This window comes from Gracilinanus agilis, chromosome 1 (assembly GCF_016433145.1).
Source record: "Gracilinanus agilis isolate LMUSP501 chromosome 1, AgileGrace, whole genome shotgun sequence".
NCBI lineage: Eukaryota > Metazoa > Chordata > Mammalia > Didelphimorphia > Didelphidae > Gracilinanus > Gracilinanus agilis.
The window spans coordinates 88663089-88690038 of NC_058130.1; the positions used below are offsets into that span (position 1 = coordinate 88663089).

Below are 26950 nucleotides of genomic sequence, written 5' to 3' on the forward strand. Positions count from 1 at the left end.
GGTGGGGGGGGACAGTCACAACGCAGGAAGAGTAGCCCTTCCCAACCCCATTTTCCCAGCATGCCGGTGTCCACCCTGGGCAATGGACAGCGGCTAAGCTTATGGCTGAAAGGTCAAAGGAACACACAGGACTCAGGGTGGAAAATGCTAAAACACAATTTAATAGAAATCAGTAGGCAAAACTCCAAATGGCTTTCTGACAAGGAGCTGGTTGGTGTTTTCTAACCTGAGGGGGCCCAGGCTAGGAAAAGGATGACTCTAGGTCACATCGGTCCACCTGAAGCTTCCTGACAGCAAATCCAGGGCAGTCACAGCAGACCTCTGTCCCTTGGAAGCCCAGACTGCCCCCTCCAAACTGTTCCAAACATTTAATTAGCAGGCCCTTTGGCTTGAAGCCAAACCTTAAATTCAGAAAAAGGCACCATCTGATTAAAACTGAGGACAGCCCAACACACACACACACACACACACACACACACACACACACACACTCACACACTCACACACATACACATGAGCCAGTGCACAAGAAGATAATGCCATCTCCCAGTCCAAACATGGGCCTGAGTAAGGGGAAGATAGAAACCAAATTTCCATACATATGCATAGAAAACAGGTACCAGTTTTCTCCCTGGGTTTGGTTTTGACAAAGGAATTTAGCTGGTATTTAGTCACAGTGACATTTTGCAAACTTGGAATGGATTAAAAGCATCCTTCCCCCTGCCCAGGCATATCTCCAAACCCACCAAAGAATCAATCCCCTCACCCCACTTTGGAGAGGGAGACAAAGACAAAGAAAGTCCCAGCATGAAGGTTTAGCCACAACACTCAAGAGAAGTGAATGATAATTTGGGATCATCTGAGACTAAGTTATGGGCAGTTAGCCTGGGCAGTGAATGGAGCACTGGGCTTGGAATCAGGAAGACTCAACTTCATGAATTCAAATCCAGCCTCAGATCCCTAGTAGCTGTGTGACCCTAGGCAAGTCACTTAATCTTGTTTGCCTCAATTTCCTTATCCATAAAATGAGCAGAAGAAGGAAATGGCAAACGACTCCAGTGTCTTTACCAAGAAAACCCCAAAATGGGGCCAAGGAGAGTCAGACTGAATGATATCAGCAAGGCACTAGGGTAAGGCAAAAGGGTTTCAATGGCAGCCTCTTCTCAAAGGTTCTCTTCTTGCTGAAAGTGTCCTTCAGAATCAACTGTGCTGGCTTGGCCTCAGAGACACAACAGAGGAAAAGCAAGCAGCCAACCTTCTCCACACAGCCCTTCTCACCTTCCTTCTCTCCCCACCCAGCAGTGCTGAACAATTTGAAGAGAATGACTGTGGCCCAAAGGAAAATTCTGCAGTGAAAAGTTTTTAAGAGAAAAAGAGAAAATAGAGAGAAGGGAGTAGAAGGGACTGAGAAAGAAAGGAAAAAGAGAGGGATATAAAAGGGACCATCCATTCAGAATTCATGGATCTTGGAGGTTGCCCATGTGCTGCCTCTCAGTCAATGTGGAAGGCATCAGGAATATGTAAGACAACATAGATTCTGTGGTCTGGGGGCAGCCTAGGTCTCTTTTCTATCTGCCAATTCCCTCATCTTCATGGTAAGTAAGAACTGAATACTATGGAATTTAGAACAGTAGCCTCCAAAATGGAGAAACCATGATGGGAATAGTCTGGGGGTGGGGAGGGGGAGAGAGAGAGAGAGAGAGAGAGAGAGAGAGAGAGGGAGAGAACCACCTTTTGAGCTCTTCTTTGCTTTGCAAAGGTATTTCAAATTAGAGGGTTACCTCTCTCTCCTTGAGGGGAATAATAGAGGCACAAACATGAGAATATTCAGCTTCTTTCTAAGCCTGGAAAACCACTCCCCCACCCCCCAAAAAAACCTAACCCCACTTGATCTGCACAGAAAAGATCAATTAAAGTCTTTGGCTGAACGTTTCTCTCTCTCTTGCCTTGGTGTATGGCTAAAGCTATAGAGTCCCAAATACCAGAACTCTTGGTTTTACAATGCCACCATTCTTAAGTCCAATGTCACACTTTGTTAGAACAAAACAACCCCTTTTCACTTAAAAGGCCAAATGCCCTAAACCCCTAATAGTCCTGAGTCCTGGCAGAAACCTGAATCTGTCCTTGCTCTCCTCTTGCCAGGCTTGGCTCCCCAACACTGTGCAAGGCCCAGTCTGAGTCATACCCCAAATGATGGGGGAGGATAAAGCTGGGAGCTGGATGGCCAGAAGCCACTCACTGCCCACTGGCCTCTCTCTTCTTTACTGGTTGTTGCAGCCTGTAGAGGACATGGAGCCACCAGCCTGCTTCTTTCGACGTTTATTAAGGAGCCGGTTGTTAGAAGTTTTCAAGTCTTTGATTTTCACCTGGTCATAATCTACCCGCATAGTGGCCAGGGCACTGGTCATTTCTTCCTGCAGTCGGGAAGAGACAGAGATGGACAATGGGAAATGTGTACACTTCATACCATATTTTTTTAAAAAGGTAAGAATTTCTTTCAGTTTATGAAAATCCATCTTTTCTCTTTCCCATAGAAAAAGAATATAAAACTTTTGTAACAAATATGCATGGTCAAGCAAAGCAAATTCCTAAATTGGCCATGTCTAAAAAAAAGTCTCATTCTGCACTCTGAGTCCATCCTGTATCAGGAGGCAGAGATCATAGACTTGTTATCCAAGGCCTTGAATTGTGGATTCATATGAACCTAGCTAGGAAGGGTCCTGAGGAGATAGAGTCTAAGTCTGTGTTCAGTGGGGAATATTTGAAAATACATAATCTGTTCCTCTGAAATCTCTTCTTTTCTAGGCTACGCATTTCCAGGCCCTTCACTTGGACAGTGTTCAACACGGCTGATCTCTGGCCAATGATATTTTTCATCTGGTAAGTTCAGTAATGATCTCACTCGCTCCATGCTCACTCCTGGAGGGCAGGAAGCATCTCCCTTTTGGTTTTGTACCTTCAGCATTAAGCTTAGAGACTGACATATAGTAAACTCTTGATAAATCCTGTCCTGAGCTGGATTTTAATGGTGCTCCTCTTCTCAGTTTGGGCTACCATCACAATCTCCAGGCCTGCCTCAAGGCCCTCAGAGACATTTACCGAGACCTGGGAGTTTGGGTCTGCTGCCAGAGAAAAGTCAACCACTGAGGACTTGGGACAAGCCAGTGTTGTCTAATAAGGGGAGGTCCAGACTTTCCCTTTCCAAGCCTCCTCCCCCCCCCCCCGGGGGTTGGGGTAGGGTTAATGGAGAGAGATAGAAAGATGGCAAGACAGACCTTCACTTCATCCCAGTGGTCTTTGTCTTCCTGCAGGACTCGGGCAGTGTGAAGAGGAGTTTGCGGGACCACCATTGATTGCTAGAAAAATCATAGAATGTGGATTGTCGGTGCTGGAAGGGAACCCTGAAGGGACCTATTCACCCCATTTCATTTTACTGGTAGGTCAGTGGAGGCCTGGAAGTGATTTTCCCAAGGTCCCATACTAGCTGGTGGTCAAACGAGGTCCAGGTCTGAAACTCAAGCTTCCTTGGCTTTTGGGATGAGGTTTTGTCTACTATCACCCCCAGAACCCTCACCCCCTGTGCTCATACACATATGTATTATTCCCTTTCTCCTAAGGATAGGCCAGGGAAGGCCCTCTATTTCTTGGCTTGAGTCTCTGATGTTTGCTCCAGTGGAAGAAACACTGGCTTTTGGGGGCTGCTGAACCTCTGAATATCTTCTGTAACTCTACCATAAGACTCAATGGGCAGGGAAAGTTGGGGCGTATTAATGGTATTGAAAAGACTGAGCACGACTGCACTCATTTCTCCCTCCTACCAACACCAAGTCTCCCATTTTCCTGTCTTGGCCATGGTAAGGGCTGTCTACCTGGCCTTAAGGAGCTGTTAGGAGAGTGTTACTTGCTACCCTTAGCATTTCTCTTTCTTGCTATGAAGCGAACACGGAACTCTAAGCCTAGGGATGTGAGTGCTCCAGGACATTCCGAGTGACTCCCTTGCTGAAAGGAGGGTGAACTCACATTAATCCAAGGATGGTTCATAAACTGGGTGATGGTCATTCTTTCGGTAGGTTCTGTCTTTAACAGGAGTCGGATCAATTGCTTGGCTGGGTGAGATTAGAGAGAAGAAAAGGTAATAATTGAGAAAGTAAATTTGAAAAAAGCAAAGAATGGAAGGGAAAGGAAGATGATAAAAAGGAAAGAAGAGGCCAGAGAGTTAAAGAAAAGAAGGGAAGAGAGGAGAAAGAAAAATAGGGAGAAGATGAAAATGAAAGAAAGGAAAGAAAAGAAAGAGGACTTTCTCATCAGCACTTCAATATCATGCAAGCCAATTCTCCTTTTCTTTCTCCAAAGAGCTGTCCCTGCTGGGCAACTACAGGACATGTCTTGGAGGGAAGGAGAACAGTATGTAACTCTGAACATTGGCAATCAAAGACAATCAGCTTTCATGTGTGAGTTCTTTGCAGAAAATCTTGGACTCCTAGTCTGTCTGCCTTTCTCTTCCTACTAGGTGGAAAAGCCTAGTAGGGAGAAGAATATGCCTTTCCTGAATACTTTCAGATTCTACTGGATCAAACAAGCTAATCTTTTTAGCCAATAATCTTCTAATACTGTGTCTGGGGAAGAATCCATGATCTCAGTATGACCCCCTGCTCTGGCTCATCTTCATATCTTTCCCTCTGACCCCCACCCCAACTTCCCTTGAAAGTAAAGGTCATTTGAGAACCACTATCTACTCAGGTGGTGTATGCACAGAGGCTTTCCAAAAGAAAGAGCCGCACATACTGGATCTGGAGAGATTGGATTTGCTAAGTAAGGCTCATGCGGCCAGCTGGGCTGATTTAAGTGACAGCTGGCCTCTCCTCCCTCACCCCACAGGGTAACACGCAGTGTTAGACTAAGGATAGCATCAGCCAGGGTTTCCCCTAGCAACTCCAATGCCCTGCCTCTAAGGGAGAGAAAAGGGATTATCTAAGAACAAGATGCCAAAGTCTATCCAAGAATGTCAGAGCTGGGAAGGACCATAGAGACCATCTAATTCCAACTCCTTCATTTAACAAAAGAGGAAAGTGGGAAGAGAAGCTTGCTCAAGGTCACATAGCAAAGCTGAGCCGGGTCTAGAAACCAGGGCTTTTTCACACCATACCCATGGTGAGTGCCATTGTCTCAGCCTTTGATGACAACCTATATGGGGTGCTGGAGCTATTCGCTAATGCAGGTTTTATTATATGGCCAAATAAATGTCCTTCTGACTCAGTTCTAGCTTGGTCTTACATTGAGTGATTCCACTGGAAAGTAAACTTTATAAAATCAGTCAGTCTAAAAAGCTGACATGAATTGAGATCTCTCCACCCCCAATCCCAACCAGCTGTATTATTGAAGGGGCCCCGCTACCCCAGTGAACCATGGACAGGATTAAGCCTGTGCCACAGTTTTATTCCCAGCAGACAAGGGATAAACAATACCCTGCATTTCTCTACTGCTTTATACTTTCCAAACAAAGTGCTTTCCCATCCATTGCCTCTTCTGACCCTCACAACACTCCTGGAGGGAGCAGGTAGGACAAGCTGTTGCTGTTCGGTAGTTTCAGTCGTGTTCGACTCCAAGTGACCCCAAAGATACTGGAGTGGTTTGCCATTTTCTTCTCCAGCTCATTTTATAGATAACCTTGTTTACCTAAGATCACACAGTAAGTGTCAGAGACTGGATTTGAACTCAGGTCTTCCTGACTCCAGGCCTAGCATTCTATCCACTGCATCACCTAGCTGCTAGGTAGGACACAGGCAGGTATTATTATGGAAAGAACACAAGATTGCCCAATTATTATGCTTTTTTCTGCCTCAGATCACCTTGTATTAATTTATCTGCTTTCATGTTGTATTCCCTGGTAGAATGCAAGCTCCGTGAGGGCAAAGACTGGCCTTGTTTTATCTGTGAGGGCAAAGGTTATCCTGTTTTTATTTTATATTTGTATTCCCAGCACCTTGCACATAGTAGGTGCTTAACAAATGAAACTGCAGTTCAAATCCCAGCTCTGCCACTAAATAGCTCTGTGAACTTGGGCAACAGCCTGCCTTTGTAAAATGAGGGAGTTGGACTAGGTTATTTCTATGGCTCTGGCTTACAGCTCTAACACCATAATCTATGAGTGCATTTACCAGATGAGAAAATTGAGGTCCAGAGAGAGAAGCTACACACTCAGTCACCCAATGAACTGGAATTGGAAAACAGGCGCTCTGCCTGCTTGATGGTATTTCCACTCCATCCTGTTGCCCCACTCTCTGTTTTTAGCTGGCATTCCTGCTGCCTGTTCTGGTTTGTAGTGGAAATTCCTGGTCCCCATGGCCCCTGAGGAAGGCTAAGCGCCCACCAGGCCATGTGCCCCCAGGTTCAGAATATTCCAGTTGCTGCTGCTGCTGCTCTACCCTCAGTAACCAGCCTGGGTGTGGTGGGCTGAGGTCGGAGGGGAGAGACTGAATCTTTGGGCCAAGCTCTTTTTGGGGGGAACTCTGGTTTCCTTTGCTTTGGTGGCTGTTCAAATGGAGGGAAGAGTGTGGCCAGTGGGCTATTTCAGCAGAGTATTCCCATTAAACTATGCTATTCCTTATGCTCTTCTATAGGCTAAATAAGACATCTGCCTGTAAAACGAAATGGAACAAAACAAAAAAACAACCATGTCTTTTCCTCCAAGGCATTAAACATCCCCTTGGTCCCAACCCAATAAACTCAGAGGAGAGAAACTTACCTTCTCCCTCCCAAAAAAAGTTAGCAGTTTACTTCTAGATAACTGACTTAGTGTGAGGATGAGTTATAAAAACTGATTAAATTAGAAAAAGGAAACCAGAGGAACCCAGTCCCCTTAGAAGCCAGGATTCTTAATATCTGTATCCTAGCTTTGCCACTGACTTGCTGTGTTATCTCAGATAAATTCATTTCTGTCTCTGTGCCTCAGCTTTCTCTGAAAAATGAAGGAACTGAATTGGAGGTTGATAATTTAGTTGTCGCCTGCGTAGTGCTTTGAGGTTTACAGAGTTTTGCTCACAAAATCCATATAAGATTAAGTAGGGCAAATATAACCCCTAGTTATCACATGAGAAAACTGAGGCTGAGTGATTTGTCTCTGGTCACAGTTAGTGTCTGGAGGTAGGCTTTGAACCCTACCAAGACGGCTCTAGGTCTCTTCTAGGTTTAATATTCTGGGTTTCCCCACCATCCTTCCAGGCATTCGGGTCCCTTCTTTCACACTTCCTACCCCATATTCAATGAATTTCTCTTGTATTGGTCCCCTTCTCTGGACTCACACAGCCACCACACCAGCTAGCTCTAGTCCTCATCACATCTTTCTTGGGGTACTACAGTAGCCCCCTAATTTATTCTTCTGTCTCTAAGCTTTCCCCCTTCGGTAAATCTTCCACCCAGCTGGCACAGAAATATTTCTTAAGTATAAATCTTCTCACCATCCCTCTCCCTGCTCAAGAAGCAATTTTGGATCCCTATTGTCTCTAGGATAAAATATAAACTTCATTGTTTGGCATTTAAGGCCTTTCACGATTTACAATTCTAAGGATACTGTAATCATATGATAGCAAGGTGTTGTAGTGAATAGAGTGCCAGGTGTGGAGCCAAGATCTCAATTCAAGTCTAGCCTCAGTCATGGACTAGCTGTGTGACTCTGGGCAAATCACTTAACCTTTCTGTCTCATTTCCCTCATCTGTAAAATGGAGGAAGCTAGGTGACAAAGAGGCAGCTAGGTGGCACAGTGGATAGAGTACAAGACATGGAGTCAGAAAGACTCGTCTTCTTGAGTTCAAATCTGGCCTCAAACACTTATTGGCATTGTGACTCTGGTTAAGTTGCTTAACCCTGTTCGCCTCAGTTTCCTCTTCTGTAGAACAAGCTGTAAAAGGAAATGGCAAACCTTTCTAGTATCTGCCAAGAAAACCTCAAAAGGAAAAACACCGATCAGCAACAGAATAGGGATAATAACAGTACCTAACTTGCAGGGGTGTTGTGAGGATCAAATGGGACAATAACTGTAAAGCACTTAGTACAATGCCCAGAATACAGTAAGGGCGAGATAAATGTTAGCTAGCATGACTATGGTGATTGTAACTATAATAATTGGTAGTAGGAGGCACCAAGAAGAGAGAGGATGGATGTATTTTATAGAAAGGTGAAACACAGCAGAGGGGCGCACCTTCTTCTGAGACATCAGACCACTCGGGATTGGGAAATCCATACTGTCCCATTCGAATCCTTCTCTTCATTCCAGGGGAAATGGCTTGGCCGGTGTTGGAGTAGAATGGAGGGAAGCCACAAAGACTATGGAAAATGAGTTAGAAATTGTTAAGCTTTATCTTTGGAGGGTTGGAAGATGGATGAGGATACAGAAGGAGAGTAATACCCAAATAGCTGCTCTGTAGTCCCTTCTATGCCTGGCCACCCAAGAAAGACTATTTAAGCACCCCTAGGAATGGAGTAGATGGATGATGGGGCCTGAACTAGGATTCCTTAATGATAATATAAACATCTGGAGATTAGATTTGTTTCCTTTGGCCCCTAAGAGCTGAACCAGGAGGAAGTTGCAAAGTAGCAGACTTTGTTTCTAAGAAAAATCTGCAATCACTCAGAGCTGTGTGAAAAGGAAGGAAGAAGGCTCCCCAGCATTGGAGGTCTGCTCTCTGAGAATGCTATGAAGGAGACTCTGTTCAGAGGCCAGTTGGATTGGGTTTCCACCTAGGTCCCTGTCAGCTCTGCATGCTATATAATTTCTGTCACCGAGAAGCTAAGAGTGTCACAAATCATACAGTAGTTTCTAGACCTTGGACTGGAAGGGAGCTGAGAGGTCATCTAATCCAAGTCCCTTGAGGAAACCAAGCCCAGAGAAATGAGGTGATTGGCTAGGTTATAAGGTGACATTAAACAGCTGAACTGGGGTTTGAACCCAGATCCTGTGACTCCCAATTCAGTGCTCCTATTAGAGATGGTGAAAAGAATACCAAGACATGAGCTCATGGCTAGTCCATTTCCTGGAGCAGGGAAGCATATGAGACTCATTTATTCTTGAGATCTTTTTATCATCTCCAGATAATTCAGGTTTGCTAAGAACTTAAAGCTTTTCAATAAGGCCACAATACTTTTCAACAAGAAATCACAAAGATCACAAAAGGGGTCAAAAGAGGGGTCTCAGATTTTTATCTATTCTCTTATTGGCTTCCCACAATTTATTTGAGGTTAGGGGAGGGAGGAGATTCAGTACACAGAGTTGCTGGGCTTAAAGTCAGGAAGACTCTTATGGCTTCAAATCTGGCTCTGGGCAAGTCATTTAATGCTGTTTGCCTCAATTTCCTCATCTGTAAAATGAGCTGAGAAGGAAATGGCAAACCACTTCGGAATCTTTGCCACAAAAACCCCAAAGGGGGTTATCAAGAGTAGGACATGCCTGAAAGCAAATATGGCATACTAGGAATGGGAAACTGAGGAGGGTTTTTCAATATGGTCTGAAAAAGTTGCATTTATTGTTTTTGCTTTTATGCATTTGGATTTTATGTCCCTAGTACAAAGTCAACTTTTGTGAATGTACTATGTGCTATCCCTATTCAATTTTCTCCAGATATCTATTAAATCTAACTTTTCTAAAATTTCATTCACTTCCTTTACTTCTTTCCTGTTTATTTTTTGGTTAGATTTATGTAGTTCTGATAAGAGAAGGCTGAGGTCCCCCACTAGTATAGTTTTATTCTCTATTTCCTGAGGAGGGTTTTTCAACATAAGAGGAATGTACTTCCTAGCTATCTAGTCTCATTCTCTCATTTTGCAAACAGGAGGAGGAATGGGGCTCAGAAAGAAAAGAGACCAGAATCCCCCTGCTCATTAGGAATATAGACAGAATTAGAAAAACCTAGAGCTTTCTTTCTAACTCCAGGTAGTCTATGGTGCCTTAGGCTATAGCAAATCATTACCCAGTTCAAAGCCTTTTGACAAATGCGCTGTAGAGATAGGAAGATGAAAATAAGGAGGGAGAAGGGAGTGAGAGAGATAGAAGAAAAAGGGAGAGGGAAATAGGAAAGGGAGGAGAAGGAAAGGCAAGTAGGAGGAAAGAGAGGGAGGGATAGAAGAGAGGAAAAGAAAGGAAGAGGGGAGGGAGAGGAGAAAAGAGCATGGAGAAGAAGAGGATAAAGAAGTAGCAGCAAAGAAAGTAGAGGAGGGAAGAAAATTCAGGGGAGGAGAGGAAAGAGGAAAGGAGAGGCAAGAAAAAGGAGAGAAAGAGAGAAGGAAAACTGTTGGTCAGGGGAAGTCATTCTAAGCGGGAACTCTTGGGGCTTAGCCCCATACTCACAGGATATACATGATAACTCCGAGTGACCACATGTCACACGACTTGTCATACTTCTCAGGACCCAGCACCTCAGGGGCTAGAAGGAAACAAAACCAAAAGTGTATCTTGTGAGCCTCCATCCTTCTCCACAGCCCACACAAGCCAGACAAGTGCTCTTTGGCAATGGCAGAGGCTGTCCTTGTGGAGACAAGCCATTCCCTGTTGGGCAAGATGGATTTCTATCACCAATCTCAATCTCTCTTCTCTCCTCTCTCTCTTCTCTCTTCCTCCTTTGTCTCTATTTCTCTCACTCCCCTCTGTGTGTGTATGTGTCTCTCTCCATATATATCTATATCTGTATCTATATCTATATCTATATAAATATATTCACATATATATAAATGTATTCTCCCCTCAATTTGAACCAATTTAGACATGAAAGAGGTTCAAGCATTTCCCACTCTCCTACCATCCCCTCCCCACTGTGGTAAAGACTCTTCTCTGAGAACCTCTTTCCCCATTCTTTATTACAGATAGCCAGACCTTCAGCTCTGTCTTACTCAATGGCAGTAACATCTTGTTTTGACTTCCCTGGGTCCTAAAGACTGAGGAAACAGAGGAAGGTGGGGGTTACCTCCCTCATCTGATTGCCTAATATATCATATTCTTCTTAATAACTACTTATATTTTTCTTCCTCTGTACTTAAAGCAGTTTAGCGAAAAGAACACTGGATTTGGAATCAGAATCATAGCTAGCATTTCTATAGCACTTTATGAGCTGCTAAAAGCTTTCTATGTCATCTCATGTGATTCTCACAAACACCCCGAGAAGTAGGTGCTATTATGATAACCATTTTACAGATGGAGAAACCGAGGAAGTCAGAGGATAACTGACTTGCCCAGGGTCTCAAAGCTACTAAGTGTCTGAGGTAGAATTCAAACTCAGGTCTCCTTGACTTTAAGTCCATCACTCTATCCACTGTACTACCTAAACAGAAAACTAGGTCCTCTTCTGAGCTATATAACCTTGGGCAAGTTGCTTTCCTTCACAAGCCTTAATCTCTTCACCTATGAAATAGCATTATAATTACTTGTCCTTCTCACCTTAGAGGGAGAGTTGTCAGAAGATTCAAAGGATGAAGGGCAGTTAAGTGGCTCACTGGGTAGAGAGTCAGACCTAGAGATGAAGGGTCCTGGGTTCAAATACAGCCTTGGATACTTCCTGTGTGACCCTAGGCTAGTCACTTAACCCCAACTGCCCCTTACCTCTCTTCTGCCTTAGAGCCATCACAAAGTATAAATTCTAAGATGAGTTAAGGGTTTTTATTGAAGAAAAACAGCTTCAAAGGAGGTAATATATAAGTTGCATGCTTTGCAAGCCATCAAATACTATATAAATGTCAAATCAATATCAGTGTTATTCTTTTATTGCAATTTGTCTTATATTTATCTTTGTTTATGTCTAACCTCCCCTATTAGATTATTAGCCTGTTGAAGGCAAGGGACAAGGCTAACTTAATCTTCTCCTGCTTCTCAGCAGAGGTTCAGTGCATTGAGTATAAAGAGTGCTTAATAAATACTTCCTGAATTAATGAATGAAAACATCCAGAGGAACCGATCAAGCCATTGAACCAGGCCCAACTGGGAAACTTGTTTTAGACTTGAGCCCATGCAGTGTCTCTCACTATTACCAAATTTATGCAAAAATAGAGAAGGCGGGAAAATAGGTTTAAATATAGCCCCAGTCTCCTCTGCTCAGATAAGTGGCTCAGTTAGAAGTGGCTGCCAAGAAGCGTCTGTTGGGGCTGGCTGACAAGAAGCAAGCTTTTCTCCGGTGGAAGAGGGATTCCAGCTGATGTGCCAAAGTGGCTGAGGGGGAGGGGAGGACACAGAGGTGGTCCTGGAGGAAGGAGGGAATCCTAAGGAGGCAGGATGGGCTCTGACTGCCATGTGCACAGATTCTGTTGGTAAGTTCAAAAAAAGGGGAGAAGGAAGTAAGTACAAGTGACCCTGATTTTATAGACCCCGTCCCCAAAAAGGTGCATCTAAATTTAGATGCCAAGTCAGAGAACATGAATTTGAATCCTGGTTCTGTCATTATGTGAATTTTTGTGAATCAAATGAAAGAGGAAATAAACTCTCGTTTCAAGAGAACTTTTCAGGCTTAAAAGCACTTGTTTTTACCCTCGTGGGATATGTAGTACAAATATTATCATCCCTATTTAGCAGATAAGCAGATCTCTATCTAATAAAAAGGTGGTGTGGCAGAGGGAGAGATATGGCCTTGAGGTCAAGCAGACCTCCGTTCAAATCCTTTGGCTGCCACCCACATATAACCTATGTGCCCAGGCAACTCTCTGAGATTACAAATTAGAGGCGAGCTGTCAGTTTCCATCTGCGAGGGGTTCTCATACCATGAGTTCCTCATATGAACAAAATCATAGGTCTTGCCTAAGGGAAAAACCAAAACCAAAACCAAATAAACAGGCTTGGAAGACCCAAGATCAAATGGTTAAGGGACAGAGGCTGTCCTTAAACCCAAGCCTTCAGACTCAGATCTCTTCTCTGTCCCTTGCTGCCTCTCAATAAAGCAAGCACGTCACCAGCAAGCTTTGTAATCTTGGGAGCACTCGATGAGCCTGAGCTGGTCCTAGAGGTGATGTTCTGGAGGAGCAAACTCCTTAAAAACCAAAGACTGAAGAATCTGTAGGGAATTGTCTTGCAAAAAAAAGAAATCTGTAAAACCCAGCAACAGCCTCTTATCTGTCTGTTTAGCAAAGTGGGATCTTCTTGGAAGAAGGTTTTACTCCAGGAACACTATCTCGTTTTTCTTTTCTAGCTGGGTTTCTCCAAGCAAATATATCCATCACTTCATCGAACAGAACTGTGTGTGACTGACCATCTACGGATAACACCCTTTGCCCCTGTCCTTCCCCTATACCCATAGAGCATATGAGTTTACACAATGTTTTCATAGCTAATGCCCAAATAATGTTCACAATAATGATGAAATGGTTGAGACTGTTACGTTCATATAACTGTGAAGGAAACAAATTTAGAAAAGGGTAAGAGATTTACTTAGTCACACAGGAAATAAGCACTGAGTAGAGATTTGAACTTAGAAGCACAATGAGTGCTGGGCTTGAGGTCAGGAAGACTCATCTTCCCGAGTTCAAATATTGCCTCGAACACTTACTAGCTGTGTGACCCTGTGAATGTCACTTAATCTCATTTGCCTCAGTTTCCTCATCTATAAAATGAGCTAGAGAAGGAAATGACAAACCACTCCAGTATCTTTGCCAGTAAAACCCCAGAGGGGATGACAAAGAGTTAGACACAATTAAGCAACAACCAAACTTCTGGCTCGGAATTTCTAATTTTCTCCCTAAACGTCAGAGATGATTTCATTCAATAGGCCAAGAAAACATTAGGGAAAGCCAAGATTTGGGAAAGGAGGCACCTTTTTCTAAGAGGTATGAGCACAGCCCTGGAACACTGAATCATGAAGTTCCCAAATACCAATGGATCTCCAAGGAATGGGTGGATGTTCAGGGGATGAGAAGAGTCTGCTGCTGAGAAAGTCTGAGTTGAGGTTGAGGCCACTCAGAATTTGTGCTTCCCTTCCCCTATCCCAAGGAGGCTGTGGATCTTGAAAAAGAACCTTGGAATTACAAAGTCTTCAGTTGCCTAAGCTTTCAAGAGGCAGGGCTAATTTCCTGCTCAAGCTTTTCTCTGCTAGATAATTATGGTCTGAGTCACCCCATTGCTCACAAAAACTGGCCAGTAGGTTAGAAGAGAAGGAAAAGATGAGCCTGTTCCCTTTAGTGGAAAAAATACTGGATTAGAAATCAGGAGGCTTATCAGTGGAATAGACTTGGGGTAAGTGCTGTCAGCAAGACAGTGTATGATAAACCCAAAGAGCCTAAATCCACTATTTGAAAAAAACTGCTGGGAAATTTGGAAAACAATATGGGAGAGATTAGGTTTAGATCAACATCTCACACCCTACACCAAGATAAATTCAGAATGGGTGAATGACTTGAATATAAAGAGGGAAACTATAAATAAGTTAAGTGAACACAGAAAAGTATACCTGTCAGATCTCTGGGAAAGGAAAGATTTTAAAACCAAGCAAGAGTTAGAGAAAATTACAAAATGTAAAATAAATTATTTTGATTGTATTAAATTAAAAAGTTTTTGTACAAACAAAAACAATGCAACCAAAATCAGAAGGGAAACAACAAACTGGGAAAAAATCTTTATAACAAAAATCTCTGACAGGGGTCTAATAACTCAAATATACAAGGAGTTAAATCAATTGTATAAAAAATCAAGCCATTCTCCAATCAATAAATGAGCAAGGGATGTGAATAGGCAATTTTCAGATAAAGAAATCAAAACTATCAATAAGCACATGAGAAAGTGTTCTAAATCTCTAATAATTAGAGAAATGCAAATCAAAACAACTCTGAGGTACCACCTCACGCCTAGCAGATTGGCTAAAATGAAAGAAGGGGAGAGTAATGAATGTTGGAGGGGATGTGGCAAAACTGGGACATTAATGCATTGCTGGTGGAATTGTGAACTGATCCAACCATTCTGGATGGCAATTTGGAACTATGCTCAAAGGGCTATAAAAGAATGCCTGCCCTTTGATCTAGCCATACCATTGTTGGGTTTGTACCCCAAAGAGATCATAGATAAACAGACTTGTACAAAAATATTTATAGCTGCACTTTTTGTGGTGGTAAAAACTGGAAAATGAGGGAATGTCCTTCAATTGGGGAATGGCTGAACAAATTGTGGTATATGCAGGTGATGAAATACTATTGTGCTCAAAGGAATAATAAACTGGAGGAATTCCATGTGAACTGGAGAGACCTCCAGGAATTGATGCAGAGCGAAAGGAACAGAGCCAGAAGAACATTGTACACAGAGACCAATACACTGTGGTAAAATAGAATGTAATGGGTTTCTCTACTAGCAGCAATGCAATGACCCAGGACAATTCTGAGGGACTTATGGTAAAGAACGCTACCCACATTCAGAGGAAGAATTGCAGGAGTGGAAACACAGAAAAAAAACAACTTCTTGAACACATGGGTTGAGGCAGACATGATTAGGGATGTAGACTTTAAGGACCACCCCAGTGGTGGTCCTTAATATTGATATTTCCATATCAATAATATGGAAATAGGTCTTGATCAATGACACATGTTAAAACCAGTGGAAATGTGTATCAGCTATGGGGGGTGGGGAAGGTCGGGGTGTGAAGGGGAAAGTAAGAGCATGAATTATGTAACCATGTTAACTTTTCTAAAAAATAAATATTATTAAATGTTAAAAAATAAAATAAAATAAGTTTATTGAAAAAAAGAAATCAGGAGGCTTGTATTCAAGTCATGACTCTACTGTTAAACAGTTTAATTATCTTAAGCAAGAGTGCAAGAGTCTTCTTCTCCATGTACCTCATTTTCCCCATCTGTCAAAAACAAGTTGTGCAAGATGGTCTCTCCCATTCTGTCATTCTATGTACCTCTCTGAGCTACCTTAGGGCTCTCTCTTCTCATCTCCAAAATGAATTTCCTGCCCAGATCTTATTTTTGGTAGAATCTTCTGTGTTTTTCCATAATATAAATTTCAGACAAAATTTGAAAAGTATGAAAAACACAGCCTGAGTTTGGTGTTAACCCTTTTGGCTGATGGGATTCTTTTACCACATTTCAAAAGCATGACTCACAGCCAGGATTTTTTTCTTATTTGTTTTCCAATTACAGTCCTTGTGACAGACTGTGTCTGTTTTCTGAAGACCAGCCCTGCTAAGTGTGGAGAAGCTCAATGCCAGAAGGCTGGCCATTTGGTAATAAATTCTTTGGCTATGGTGATGCATGAACCCAAGAAAGTTCCCAATAGGGTGACCCTCTGCTGCTCTGAAAGTAATGGTGGCCAAAAAAGGGAAGGTGCTAAGGATGCTATAGCTTTGGACTGCCTATAAACATGAATTCAAGCAGCTGGCATGCTAGATGTGAGATCTGTCCAATGAACAAACTGAAGTAGATCAGATCAACCTTTACATTCTCATTCTCAACATAACCAGGGAATAAAAAAGCAAGTTGCTGAAGAATGAGAGGATGGTTTCTGCCTGGAGAGGCAGATATAGGAGTGGGCAGAGTTGGTTTTACCTAAATATGTACAAAGGCACCAAAGCAAGAAACATCATTTCATGGGATGCTCCAGGCATTTCTAGCACTCCAGTCCCCAATATAATGTATGATGAAGTAAAATTAACACAAAAAAGAAAACAAAGACAGGAAGAAAGGTTGCCTTAGACTAAGGCTACAGAGAAGTGATTCGTGCTCGGACCATATGGATGAAGCCTCCCTATTCCAACTAGGCCATGCATTTTGGATGGATAGCCAGTAGACTTGGTCTAGCAGAATCCAAATCTTGGACAGAAAAAAGAGGCTGTTAAAATTGGGAAGCTGCACAGACCCTAAGCTTCTCTCTCAAACAAGGTCCGTATTTTTATCACTCTTCTTTAGGCAATGCCCCCGTGCCTTAAAATCCTGGAATCAATGGTCTCCAAAGACCATTATAGGCCATATAGAGGTTTTACAGGTCAGACATGGACAGGCTGCAATATATCACCAATAAAAATTAGCCCACCATAAGTGGTATCTCACCCAAGAAATGTATGTCTAGGAAAGAGACAGAATGTCATGCACAGATGGTGGGGGATAGTAGATGGACAGTCTGTGTGCTCCTTTGGTATTATCAATGAAAGCCCCCAGAAGAGGATTTATGGGAAGATATGGTCAAAGGTTTCTTAGGATGAAGGTATGGATGATTTCAGATCCGCCATGATGGAGGGAGAAACTCAATGGGTAAAAATGCCAATTTACTGAAATATTTAGAATTGTAAAAATCTAAATATGGGGAAATTTTTCTACAACTCCTCTTGAAGATAAAGATTTGGTATTTGATTCCTTGACTTGATGTAGTTATTTTGGCATGTGCTTAGTATCAAGACAACATTGGAGGAAAGGCAGAGAGCTAGGTCAAGTAACTAAAGTTTTATTCCCCAAGAAGGGTTAGGACAAGACCCTCGTTCCTCATACCTTGGAATTTTTAGGGAAAAGGGAGATATATTCCTAGACAGAAAAAAGTAATGATTCAGATTGAGATGACTGGTTCAAAATCTGATTCATTTGTTTACTATCTCTATGACCACAGGCAAGTCATGTGAATTCTTTGGGTTTCACCTGAGACTTCTCATCCATAAACTGAGGGGGCTGCGTTACATGGGCTCCAAGTGCCAACTCTAAAACCTATGATCTTGTGATTATTCTATGAATATTGTTCTGTTTGGCAGTAGGGATTGGTAGGGGGCTGGCTGCTTAGGACTCACCCACATAATAGGGTGTGTAGCAGGGTGTCTGTAGGGCATTTTGAGTGGTCTCCTTGGCAAATCCAAAGTCCGTGAGCTTGAGTACTGAGTCTTTCCCTTTGGATGTATAGAGCAGATTTTCTGGCTGTCATAGGAAAGAAAAAACAATGATGTAACAGAAGTAGGAGAATATTTCAAGGGAGTAAAGGGGAGGGGGCTAAGCCTTACCACAGACCTTCTCATCATGCAGGAAGGATGGAAAGGGGATAGAAGGAAATCACTTAGACACACGAGTATAAGCTTCAGCCCCTTCTGGATGTTATTCATCAATATTCACTTGATGAATTTCTCTCTATTTCCTAAAGTCACCAATAAAAATAGCCAATCCTTTGTAAAGTGGGCCTTCTTCCTACCTAGTCTCAGGCTACTCTGGGCCCTCTATTTGATACTCAAATACATAAAATATTAACTCCCAGTATGTGGCAGCATGTACCTCTAAGAAGAGCCCAAGGGAGGGATTCAGACAGTAATATGGAAAGAGTTCCGGAGAAGGAGCTATTATCTAAGGTTGGGAGGAGTTAGAGAAAACTTTAGCTAAATATTTCAGGAAAAATGGGATGTAGGGAAATAGGGGGAAGGGAATTCCAAGCAAGGAGAAATGTGAAAGCAAAGCCATAGAGATGGAAGGGGAGCAGTAAGCAGATCAGTTTAGATGAAGTAGGGGGTACTTTAAGCTACAGTGGAGATGACTGGTTACTGTTAAGTGAGGTACAAGTGGGATATTGTGATGAAACTCTATTATACTTACAATGTAAAGTTGTGAATCAGAGTTATTTGTGAGCTCCAAGAGGGTTATATAAAAATTGTGCAATGCCCTTAGGATGTAGCATAGTACTCTGCATACAGCAGGTGCTTAAATGATTGCTGAATTGCTGAATTGAACTTTATGGAGGATTTTGAATGTTAGTAAAAAGAATTTGGATTCTACCCTTTGGGTAACAGGGAGCCACAAAGGGTCTGTGAGCAAGAGTCCCATGCTTTGTAGGCCCATTCTCAAGGTGACAAAAACCTGTCATCTCTTGCTTCTGTCTCTGCCAGCAGGTAATACTCTAAACTTCTCTGGCGGCTGTTAAGTCTAAAGATGATGCCCACACCAACCTTAGACCTCGAGAGGGGTGAAACTGTTCCAGGACTCCTCTGGCAGCTGGCACACTGTGCCAACTATCAGGGTTCTCTGAGCCTGTTACCATTCTGGAGCTAGGATGCTCTTACCTTGACATCCCGGTGGGCAATGTTCATGGCATGCAGGTACTGGATGGCTGTACCAATGTCCCTCATGATCTCCGAGGCCTCTGGAGGTATAAGTGTGTTAGTTAAATTCCATTAATGAAAGGTTAAGGTCAAGTTCAGTTCTCTGACTCCCCCAGCTCTCCAAACTCTCAGTAATATGGCATTAGTGTAGGGAAGCCCAATCTACCCAGGCCAACAGAGAGATTGCCCAAGTTGGCCAAACTAAACTTAGCTCCAGCTGCTGTAGCTAGGTCTAGGAGCACAAAGGCCAACTATTCCCCTCCACGGGCATAGCTTAATGCCTGCCAGAAGATCTGTGAAGATTCCGTAGTAGTAGACATTCGCTAGAAAGTAGGAACAAGATGATATCCATCTTGGCTCTTAGATTGGCTCTCGGCGAGGTATCATTCCCATAGTCCCTTTGTCCACATTCTGATAGGGACACTAAATGGCAATTTGGAAGATGCCATAAAGCCTTTCATAAGAAAAAATGATCAATAAATATCCAATATTTCCCCATATAAGAGGTTTGCCCTCCAAGCATATATCTGTACTTCTCCCAAGCCTGAACCTTTCCAGACCGAACGGATCTGAAGGATAGCGTGGGCTGAAATAGTAGGACAAGAGAATTTAGATTTGGAAGGGATTTTGTATGAATATTTTGACTTCTTCCTCCAGCTTGGGCTTTAGAGAAAAAGAAAAGATAGGGGGAAAGGTGGTTCATTCTGGACTGAATGATAGATTTAAAGGGTAGTCAGGAACTAGCACCCTCCTCAGGCTCTACTGGGTGGCCCAACAGAAATCCATACCTCTCTCGGTGAAAGCTTGGTCGCCTCGCTCCTGGATCCTGCTAAAAAGCTCACCACCTTCCATGCTGCAAGAGAGGGGGATCCGTCACTGAAGGCCAGGTAAACTGACAGTGGGAGTACCCTTTTGGGGGTGGGGAGCAGGTGACAGAAATGGAAGGGTAAACTTCCCCAAGACTGGTTAGCATAGCTCTAAAGGACTAGACCTTCCCTAGGACTAATTGTTTAGGATCTTTTATTTTTTCTTCTCTCCACACACCCCAGCAAAAGAAAGGCCTTGGGAAAAAGTGGTCTGCAGTGCACCACTGCTATTGAAGAGAAGCAGAGGGACAGAAGATATGACTAAGACTAGTCTAGACAGAAGACTAAGAACATCTTAAGTCTGCTTTGATAAGCAGTCCATTTTCTTTTCCATCAATAGTCACTGTCCTCAAATATTTCCTTAGATTACAAAATCCTGCATCACAAACTGCCTATATGACATCTCAAATCTCCTGAGACTTCAATCTCAACTCAATGAGTTTGAGAAGTATTGAAACTGAATGTCCGAGGGGCAGTTAGATGACTCACTGGCTTGAGAGATAGATATAGAGACAGGAGGTCCTGGATTCAAATTTGACCTCAGATACTACCTTGTTGTGTGGCCCTGGGAAAATCACTTAACTCTCATTGCCTAGCCCTTGCCACTCTTCTGCCTTGGAACCAACATACAGCATTGATTCTAAGATGGAAGGTGAGGGTTAAAAAAAAAAAAAAGAAAAGAAACTGAATCTCCCCATTTCTGTGGAGGGCACCATTAGCCAGCTGACAGTCACAAAATATAGCCTTGACTCGTCACTCACTCATCCCACATATCCAATCAGCTGCCAAAATTCCTATCTCCACAATATTTCTTACATATGTTCTCTTATCTCCACTCACACAGTTACCACTCCAATTTGGACTCTCACCACCACTCCCCTGGATTATTGCAAAATAATCCTGGCTGGTCTCCTCACTTTAAGTCTCTCCCTACTCCAACTCACCATCCACACAACCATCAAAGTGATTTTCCTAAGCTATAACTATAACCATATGACTATTCCGTTCAATCAAACTCCAGCGACTCCCTATCACCTCCAGCTGAGACTTAAACTGTCTTTTTGGAATTTAAAGCTCTTCTTGAGCTGAGTCCTTCCTATCTTTCCAATATCCTTACATATTACTACCCTCTACACTCTTTACAAGCCAGCCAGATTGGCCTACTTAATGTTCCTCACATACAAGGTCCCATCTCCTCTCTGCCTGTCTTCTCTGATTAAGAATGCTCTCCCTCCTCACCTCAGCCTCTGAGAATCCCCACTTTCCTTCAAGAATTAGGTCAAAGCCATCATCTGCAGAAGGCCCTTGCTGGTCCCCTACTCCTTCAGACACTGGCACATTCCTCTCTCAGGTTGCCTTCTGTTTACTTTGTATTTTCTGGTATGTTCCCACATTATCTCTCTCAGTAGATGAAAGCTCCTTACGGGCAGGGACTGGGGTCGTTTTTTCTTTGCCAGCACTTAGCATGATGCCTGACATATGTGGAGCACTTAATAAATGTTTGTTGACAGATTGGTTTTCATCTCTCTTCCTTTCAAAGTCCCTCAGCATAGAAGCACGACTCACCAATGCTGGCTAGTGGGGTCTGGAGGGGCAGAGCTGGTTTGAGATACTTAATCCAGAGCCAGATGGAGAATTCAGTGAGGAGATGGCAGAGAGGAAGAAAAGGGGAGAAAGAAGAAAGGGGAGAAGAGGAAGAGGAGATGAGACAGGCAATTAGTAAGAAATGAAGGGGGAAGAAGAGAGGGAAAACAGAAAAGAAATGAGATGGAATGATGACAATGAGGCTGGGATGGGGAAGAAGGGGAGAGGAGTGAGGAAAACTGAGGCAGTTGAGATCCAAAGCATGAAGTGAGTAGGAAATGAGGAGGCAAGGCACGAAGAATCACAGGCTCAAGGACAAACTCTCAGGTTTGGAAGGGCCACAGATGCCAGCTAGTTCAACCTATACTGGAATCAAAGCCCATCCCATAACATATTCTTCAGCCTCTGCTTAAAGACTTAAAAGAAGGGAGATCCACCAGCCATGGAGGTACCCCATTTCATTCTTGAATCAGGCTAATTCTTAGGCAGCTTTTCCTTACATTAAGCTTGTCTGTCCTTTTGCATTTTCACCCCATTCCTCTAAAACATGCCCTCTAAAACAGAATAGAAAACATCTAATTAATCCCTCTTCCATATGACAGACCTCCAAACACCTGAAGACAGCTCTTGTGCCACCCCTGAGAAAATCTTCTTTTCTCCTGAGTAAGCACTGTCAGTTTCTCAGCTGATTTTCCTGTGCCATGCACTTGAGGCCCTTTGCCATCCTGCTTACTCTTGCTTATTCTAGCTTAAGGAATGTCCTTCCTAAACTGGAGTGCCCAGAATGGGATATAATATTCCAGAAATTGGCAGGTATGGCAGAACTGAACATCAGGCCTCTCTCTTTTTTAAATTAAATTTTTTTTACATTTTAAACCAAATATTTCATTGTTGTATTCTGGGTACAGAACAGTAACTGATGAAAAGGAAGATGTGAATGTTTGACAAAAGCAGAAATGTATATGATTAACTTGGCACATTGTTATAGGCTAAATTTCTGTGAAGGCTTCAGAAGTCTCTCTCCTTTGAACAGTGACAATTCATTTCATGTCATAGCACTGCACACACAGGAAAACCAAGAGATCTCCCAAAGTAACTTAAGTAACATCTTACTATAGGAATGAAGAGCCTGGGGAGTCTAAAAAAGATCTGTACTTGAAGAGCTCCAGTTAGCAGGAGACTGTATAGTAGATTCTATAGGTAAAACTTTTTCAGATCTCTTACAACGCTCTTCTTCATAGCAATGACATTGGAGCTGCCATATACAACGCAAGAGCCGTGCCAGGATTGGGGTGGGCTGGTTGGGTTGGCAATCATAGGGGAGGTACTTGCTTGCTCATTCTGGCCCACTGTTTCTCTCAGTGTGGTTTCAGATCACAGCATTTCTTTTGATTTCCATATCACTCTGTTGACTCACACAGAGATCTTTTTTAGGAAAATTTGGTATCTAACCAAACCTCCCCTGTCTTATATGGTTGAGTTGATTTTTAACCTTAAGCTTAATAGTTTACACTTATCCCTATTAAATTTCATCTTCTTTGAGTGAGCCCAATGTTTTTAGATCCTATGTCATATGTTACATGCCTGGTGCAATTTTGAGTCATCTGAAGATCTGATAAGCACATCAGTTACATCTTTATCTAAGAAAAGGTTGAGTAGCATGGGATTAAGGAAAGATCTTTGTAGCCTTTCATTGGAGACCTTCTTCCAAAAGGACTTTGAAACACCAGTGCCTACTCTGAGTCCAGCCATTCAACTAGGTTCAATCCAACCATTTACTTCACACAAAAATCTCCATATTTTTGCCTCCTCTCTCCCACCCTGGAACAGTATGCAAAGTCTAATAAAAGGCTGCTAAAATCTAGGAAAGCTACATTTATGGCAGCCTACCAGTCTAGTGACTTTCTGAAAAAAGAGATCACTCTAGTATTGACTTGATCTTGATGAAAGCATAATGGCTCTTTTTTACAATCTCTTTCTTTTCTGAAGGTCCCTTAACCATCCTTTTAATAATATGTTCTCAAGGGGACAGCTAGGTGGCTCAGTGGATTGAAAGCCAGGTCTGGAGATGGAAGTTCCTAGGTTCAAATCTGACTTCAGACACTTCCCAGCTGTGTGACCCTCGGCAAGTCACTTGACCCCCATTGCCTACCCTTACTACTCTTCTGTCTTAGAGCCAATACACAATATTGACTCCAAGAAGGAAGGTAAGGGTTAAAAAATACATAGTATTGATTCAAAGATGGAAGGTAAGAGTTTAATATACATATGCATATATATTTTGTTTTGTTTTGTTTTGTTTTGTTTTTAAAGAGGACTGCAGGATCAGTCATGTGACGTAGCAGCCAGTAAAGCTAATGAAATCTTGGGCAATATGAAGATAGGTACAGCTTTCAGTTGACACTCAACTCTGTGCTACACTCTGGTTGGACCACATTTGGAGTTCAATTCTGGTTCTAAGTTTAGGAAGAAAAATAATAAGCAGATGTCCAGAGAAGGGCAACCAGGTTGGTGAAGTGCCCTGAGTCCATGTCATATAGGGATTAGTTGAAGAAGTTGGAGATGTTTAGCCTGGAAAAGACACAGGTAAGGGCTTGTGGAAGAGAGAATAGACTCATTTTCTTTGGCTCCAGAGAGCATAACTAGTAGAAATAAATGAAAATAGCAAAGAAGTACATTTAGGAATGATGTTAGGATTTGTATAACCCAGTGGAAATGCTTATTGGATCCAAGAGGGAAGAGAGGGGAGAGGGGAGGGAAAGAAAACAAAATATGTAAACATGGAAAAATTGTTTTAATATTAAAAAAAATTTTTTAAAGGAATGATTTTAGGAAACACTTTCTAACAATCAGAGGTTATCTAGAAGTGCACTGGACTGCCTTGGGGGTGATTAGTCTTCAGCAGAGACTGAATAAACACTGGAAAGCTATGTTAGAACCAGGATTTTGGGGGAGTGTGGATTTGACTTGGTAGTCTATGTGGTGCCTTCCAACTGTAGAATTCTATGATACCCTAGTTCCATTCCATAAACATTTATTAAATGCCTGCTGTGTGCCAGGCACTGTGATTATAGAAACAAAACAGGCTCTGCCCTCAAGGAACTTATATTCCTATGAGGAAAAACAACATATATACAGCTAAGTGCAGACACAGGAAATAAAGAGTAAATGCAAAGTGATGTTGGGGCTCTGGGGAGGACACTGATCCCTGAAGAAATCATGGCAAACCTCTCTTTTGCACGGGCCCTTCCATCTCTACCATTTTAGTATCTAATATTCCTGGTTTCCTAGGCTAGAGAGTTAAGTGCAAAGACTAAGCTGGTAATCACTTACTCACCCTTCCCTTCCCAGCTTCTGCTTACTACCTACCTGCATTCCCTGTATTGTGGGGGGCCTGGATGGGCAGGAGTGTGGGTTTGCTTCAGGGCCAGACCATTGGACCTTACCATTCCATGACGATAAGGAAGCACCGCTTGTTATTGTGCATGTTCTCATACACGTCCATGATGCGCACAATATGGGGTCCACCTGAGGCTTGCCAATGGTGTTCCACTTCCTGACGAGCCTTGGGACTCTCATACAGGAGCTAGAAATGAGAAGAGGGGCACAAAAAGGTTCAGGCTGAGGTCTTCACACGGCCCTTTACTGCCTCCCTTCCCCAATGATCTCTGCCAGCTCTCCAGCTCTAAAGAACCAAGGGTTTCCCACAGCGACTCCTCCTGCGCAGAAATTCTGTTTGAGCCCGATCCTTCCAGACCACAGCAAATCTGGACTTCACACAGCATTTCTCTGAGACTCAGCATGCGGCATTATAGATTATATTTATCTATATTGACATATTAGCTAAACATCACATATTTCCCGAAGTGTTCTACCCACAATAAATACATGTTGAAAAGAATTCCTTCATTCCTTTCCAGGCTTTATTTTCTGATTTTCCCCAACTTTTTTCTATAGTGTTCCAGAAACCTTTCCATCCTAGAAGCTCATTTTATAATTCGCACCCTGGAAGTTCCCTCTACCCCCTGCGTCTCTCCCTCTATGTCTACTTTCTCCAAAAACCTTCACTCTAGGAAGGACACCCAGGCAGCCACGCCTTCAGTCATCTCTAGTTCTTAGTGCATGATATCTAGCCTTAATAAATGCTAGATTTATTGATTTGGACTGTTCTGTGGATAAGAGGGATTTCCACTGAATAATCACAATCCCCTGCATTTATAGAAACCAAACTTAGAGCTGGAAGACCTTTACGTGAATCCCTGGGCTGCCGTTTACTTGGCCAGGGCACTCGATCTCTACTGGCCTCAATTTCTGGATGTGTGTAATGACAATTGTGATATACACCTGCACTGGCTGATACCTGGAAACAATGGAAGTGAATATACTACATACATCCGTAAGAGCCATGATCATTACGACCCTTCTGGAACCAAAGCCAACGAGGCAAGTTTGTTATTTCTTTGCTAAAGCCTTGAAAGTACTTTCTGTGCGAGGGGACAGGTCTGGGAGAAGGGGATGTGACAACTTCAGGCATCAGCAAGCTGTCGTGCAAAGGCCCTGGTCTTGGGATCAAAGGAGCTGGACTTGAGTCCTAGCTTCAGAATTTACTAGCTGAATTTCTTGGGCAATTCCCTTCATATCTGGGGAACTTGGTCTCTTTATCTGCAAAATGTAAATAATAAAACAGGCATGACCTGTCTCACTGAGCTATTGTGTAGTTTGGTTGTTTTGGGTCATATCTGACTCTTTGTGAACCCATTTGGGGTTTTCTTGGCAAAGATACTGAAGTGGTTTGTCATTTCCTTCTCCAGCTCATTTTACAGATGAGGAAACTGAGGTAAGCAGGATTAAGTGACTTGCCCAGGGTCACACATCTGGATTTGAACTTGGAAACATGAATCTGCCTGACTGCAGGTCCAGCCTTCTTCTATCTAGTGCACCACCTAACTGCTCTGAGTTGTTGTGAAAAAGGCACTTTTATAAACCTTATGGTGGTCTATATTATTTTATATATGTATTGCATGCACACACACACACATATATATCATTATAACACCTCACATTTCTCTATTACTTTCTGCCCACTGTCTCACTGGGGATTTCTAGCAAGCCTGTAAGGTAATTAGTATGGGTATTATAATCCCTATTTTATAAGAAGCTGGAGTATAAAGAGGTTAAGTGATTTGCCCCAAAGCATACAGAGACTAAGTCTGAGAGCCCAGAATCTGAACTGATTTTAAAAGCAGAGCTCAGCTGGATGCTTTCAACTTTCCAAAGTGTCTTTGCATCCATCACTTTGCTTTATTCTATAAAGGGAGTGGGGCAAGCACTCTTACCCCCATTTTATGGATGGGGAAACCAAGGCTAGAAAAGATTAAGCCACTAGCCATGGGTCACACAGAGAGTAGAAATCCAGGCCTGTCGACTTCAAGGCCAGGGCTCTTTCTACCATACTGGGCTGCTGCCAAATGCAGGTTTTGATC

The 26950-nt window shown here is 42.8% G+C and overlaps 1 protein-coding gene across 1 annotated transcript in view; it reads right to left on the reverse strand.

The window, feature by feature from the left end:
• Positions 1-2261: 2261 nt before the first annotated feature.
• Positions 2262-26950, reverse strand: part of MAPKAPK3 (MAPK activated protein kinase 3) — a 92730-nt gene continuing 68041 nt past the window's right edge. Inside the window, exons 2-10 of the mRNA XM_044656928.1 lie at positions 24914-25053; positions 19806-19870; positions 18979-19058; positions 17728-17851; positions 10341-10416; positions 8199-8323; positions 4021-4106; positions 3276-3356; positions 2262-2414 (exon numbers count right to left, since the gene is read on the reverse strand). Of these exons, the coding sequence (XP_044512863.1) occupies positions 2262-2414; positions 3276-3356; positions 4021-4106; positions 8199-8323; positions 10341-10416; positions 17728-17851; positions 18979-19058; positions 19806-19870; positions 24914-25053 (930 nt within the window). The remainder of the gene's footprint in view (positions 2415-3275; positions 3357-4020; positions 4107-8198; positions 8324-10340; positions 10417-17727; positions 17852-18978; positions 19059-19805; positions 19871-24913; positions 25054-26950) is intronic.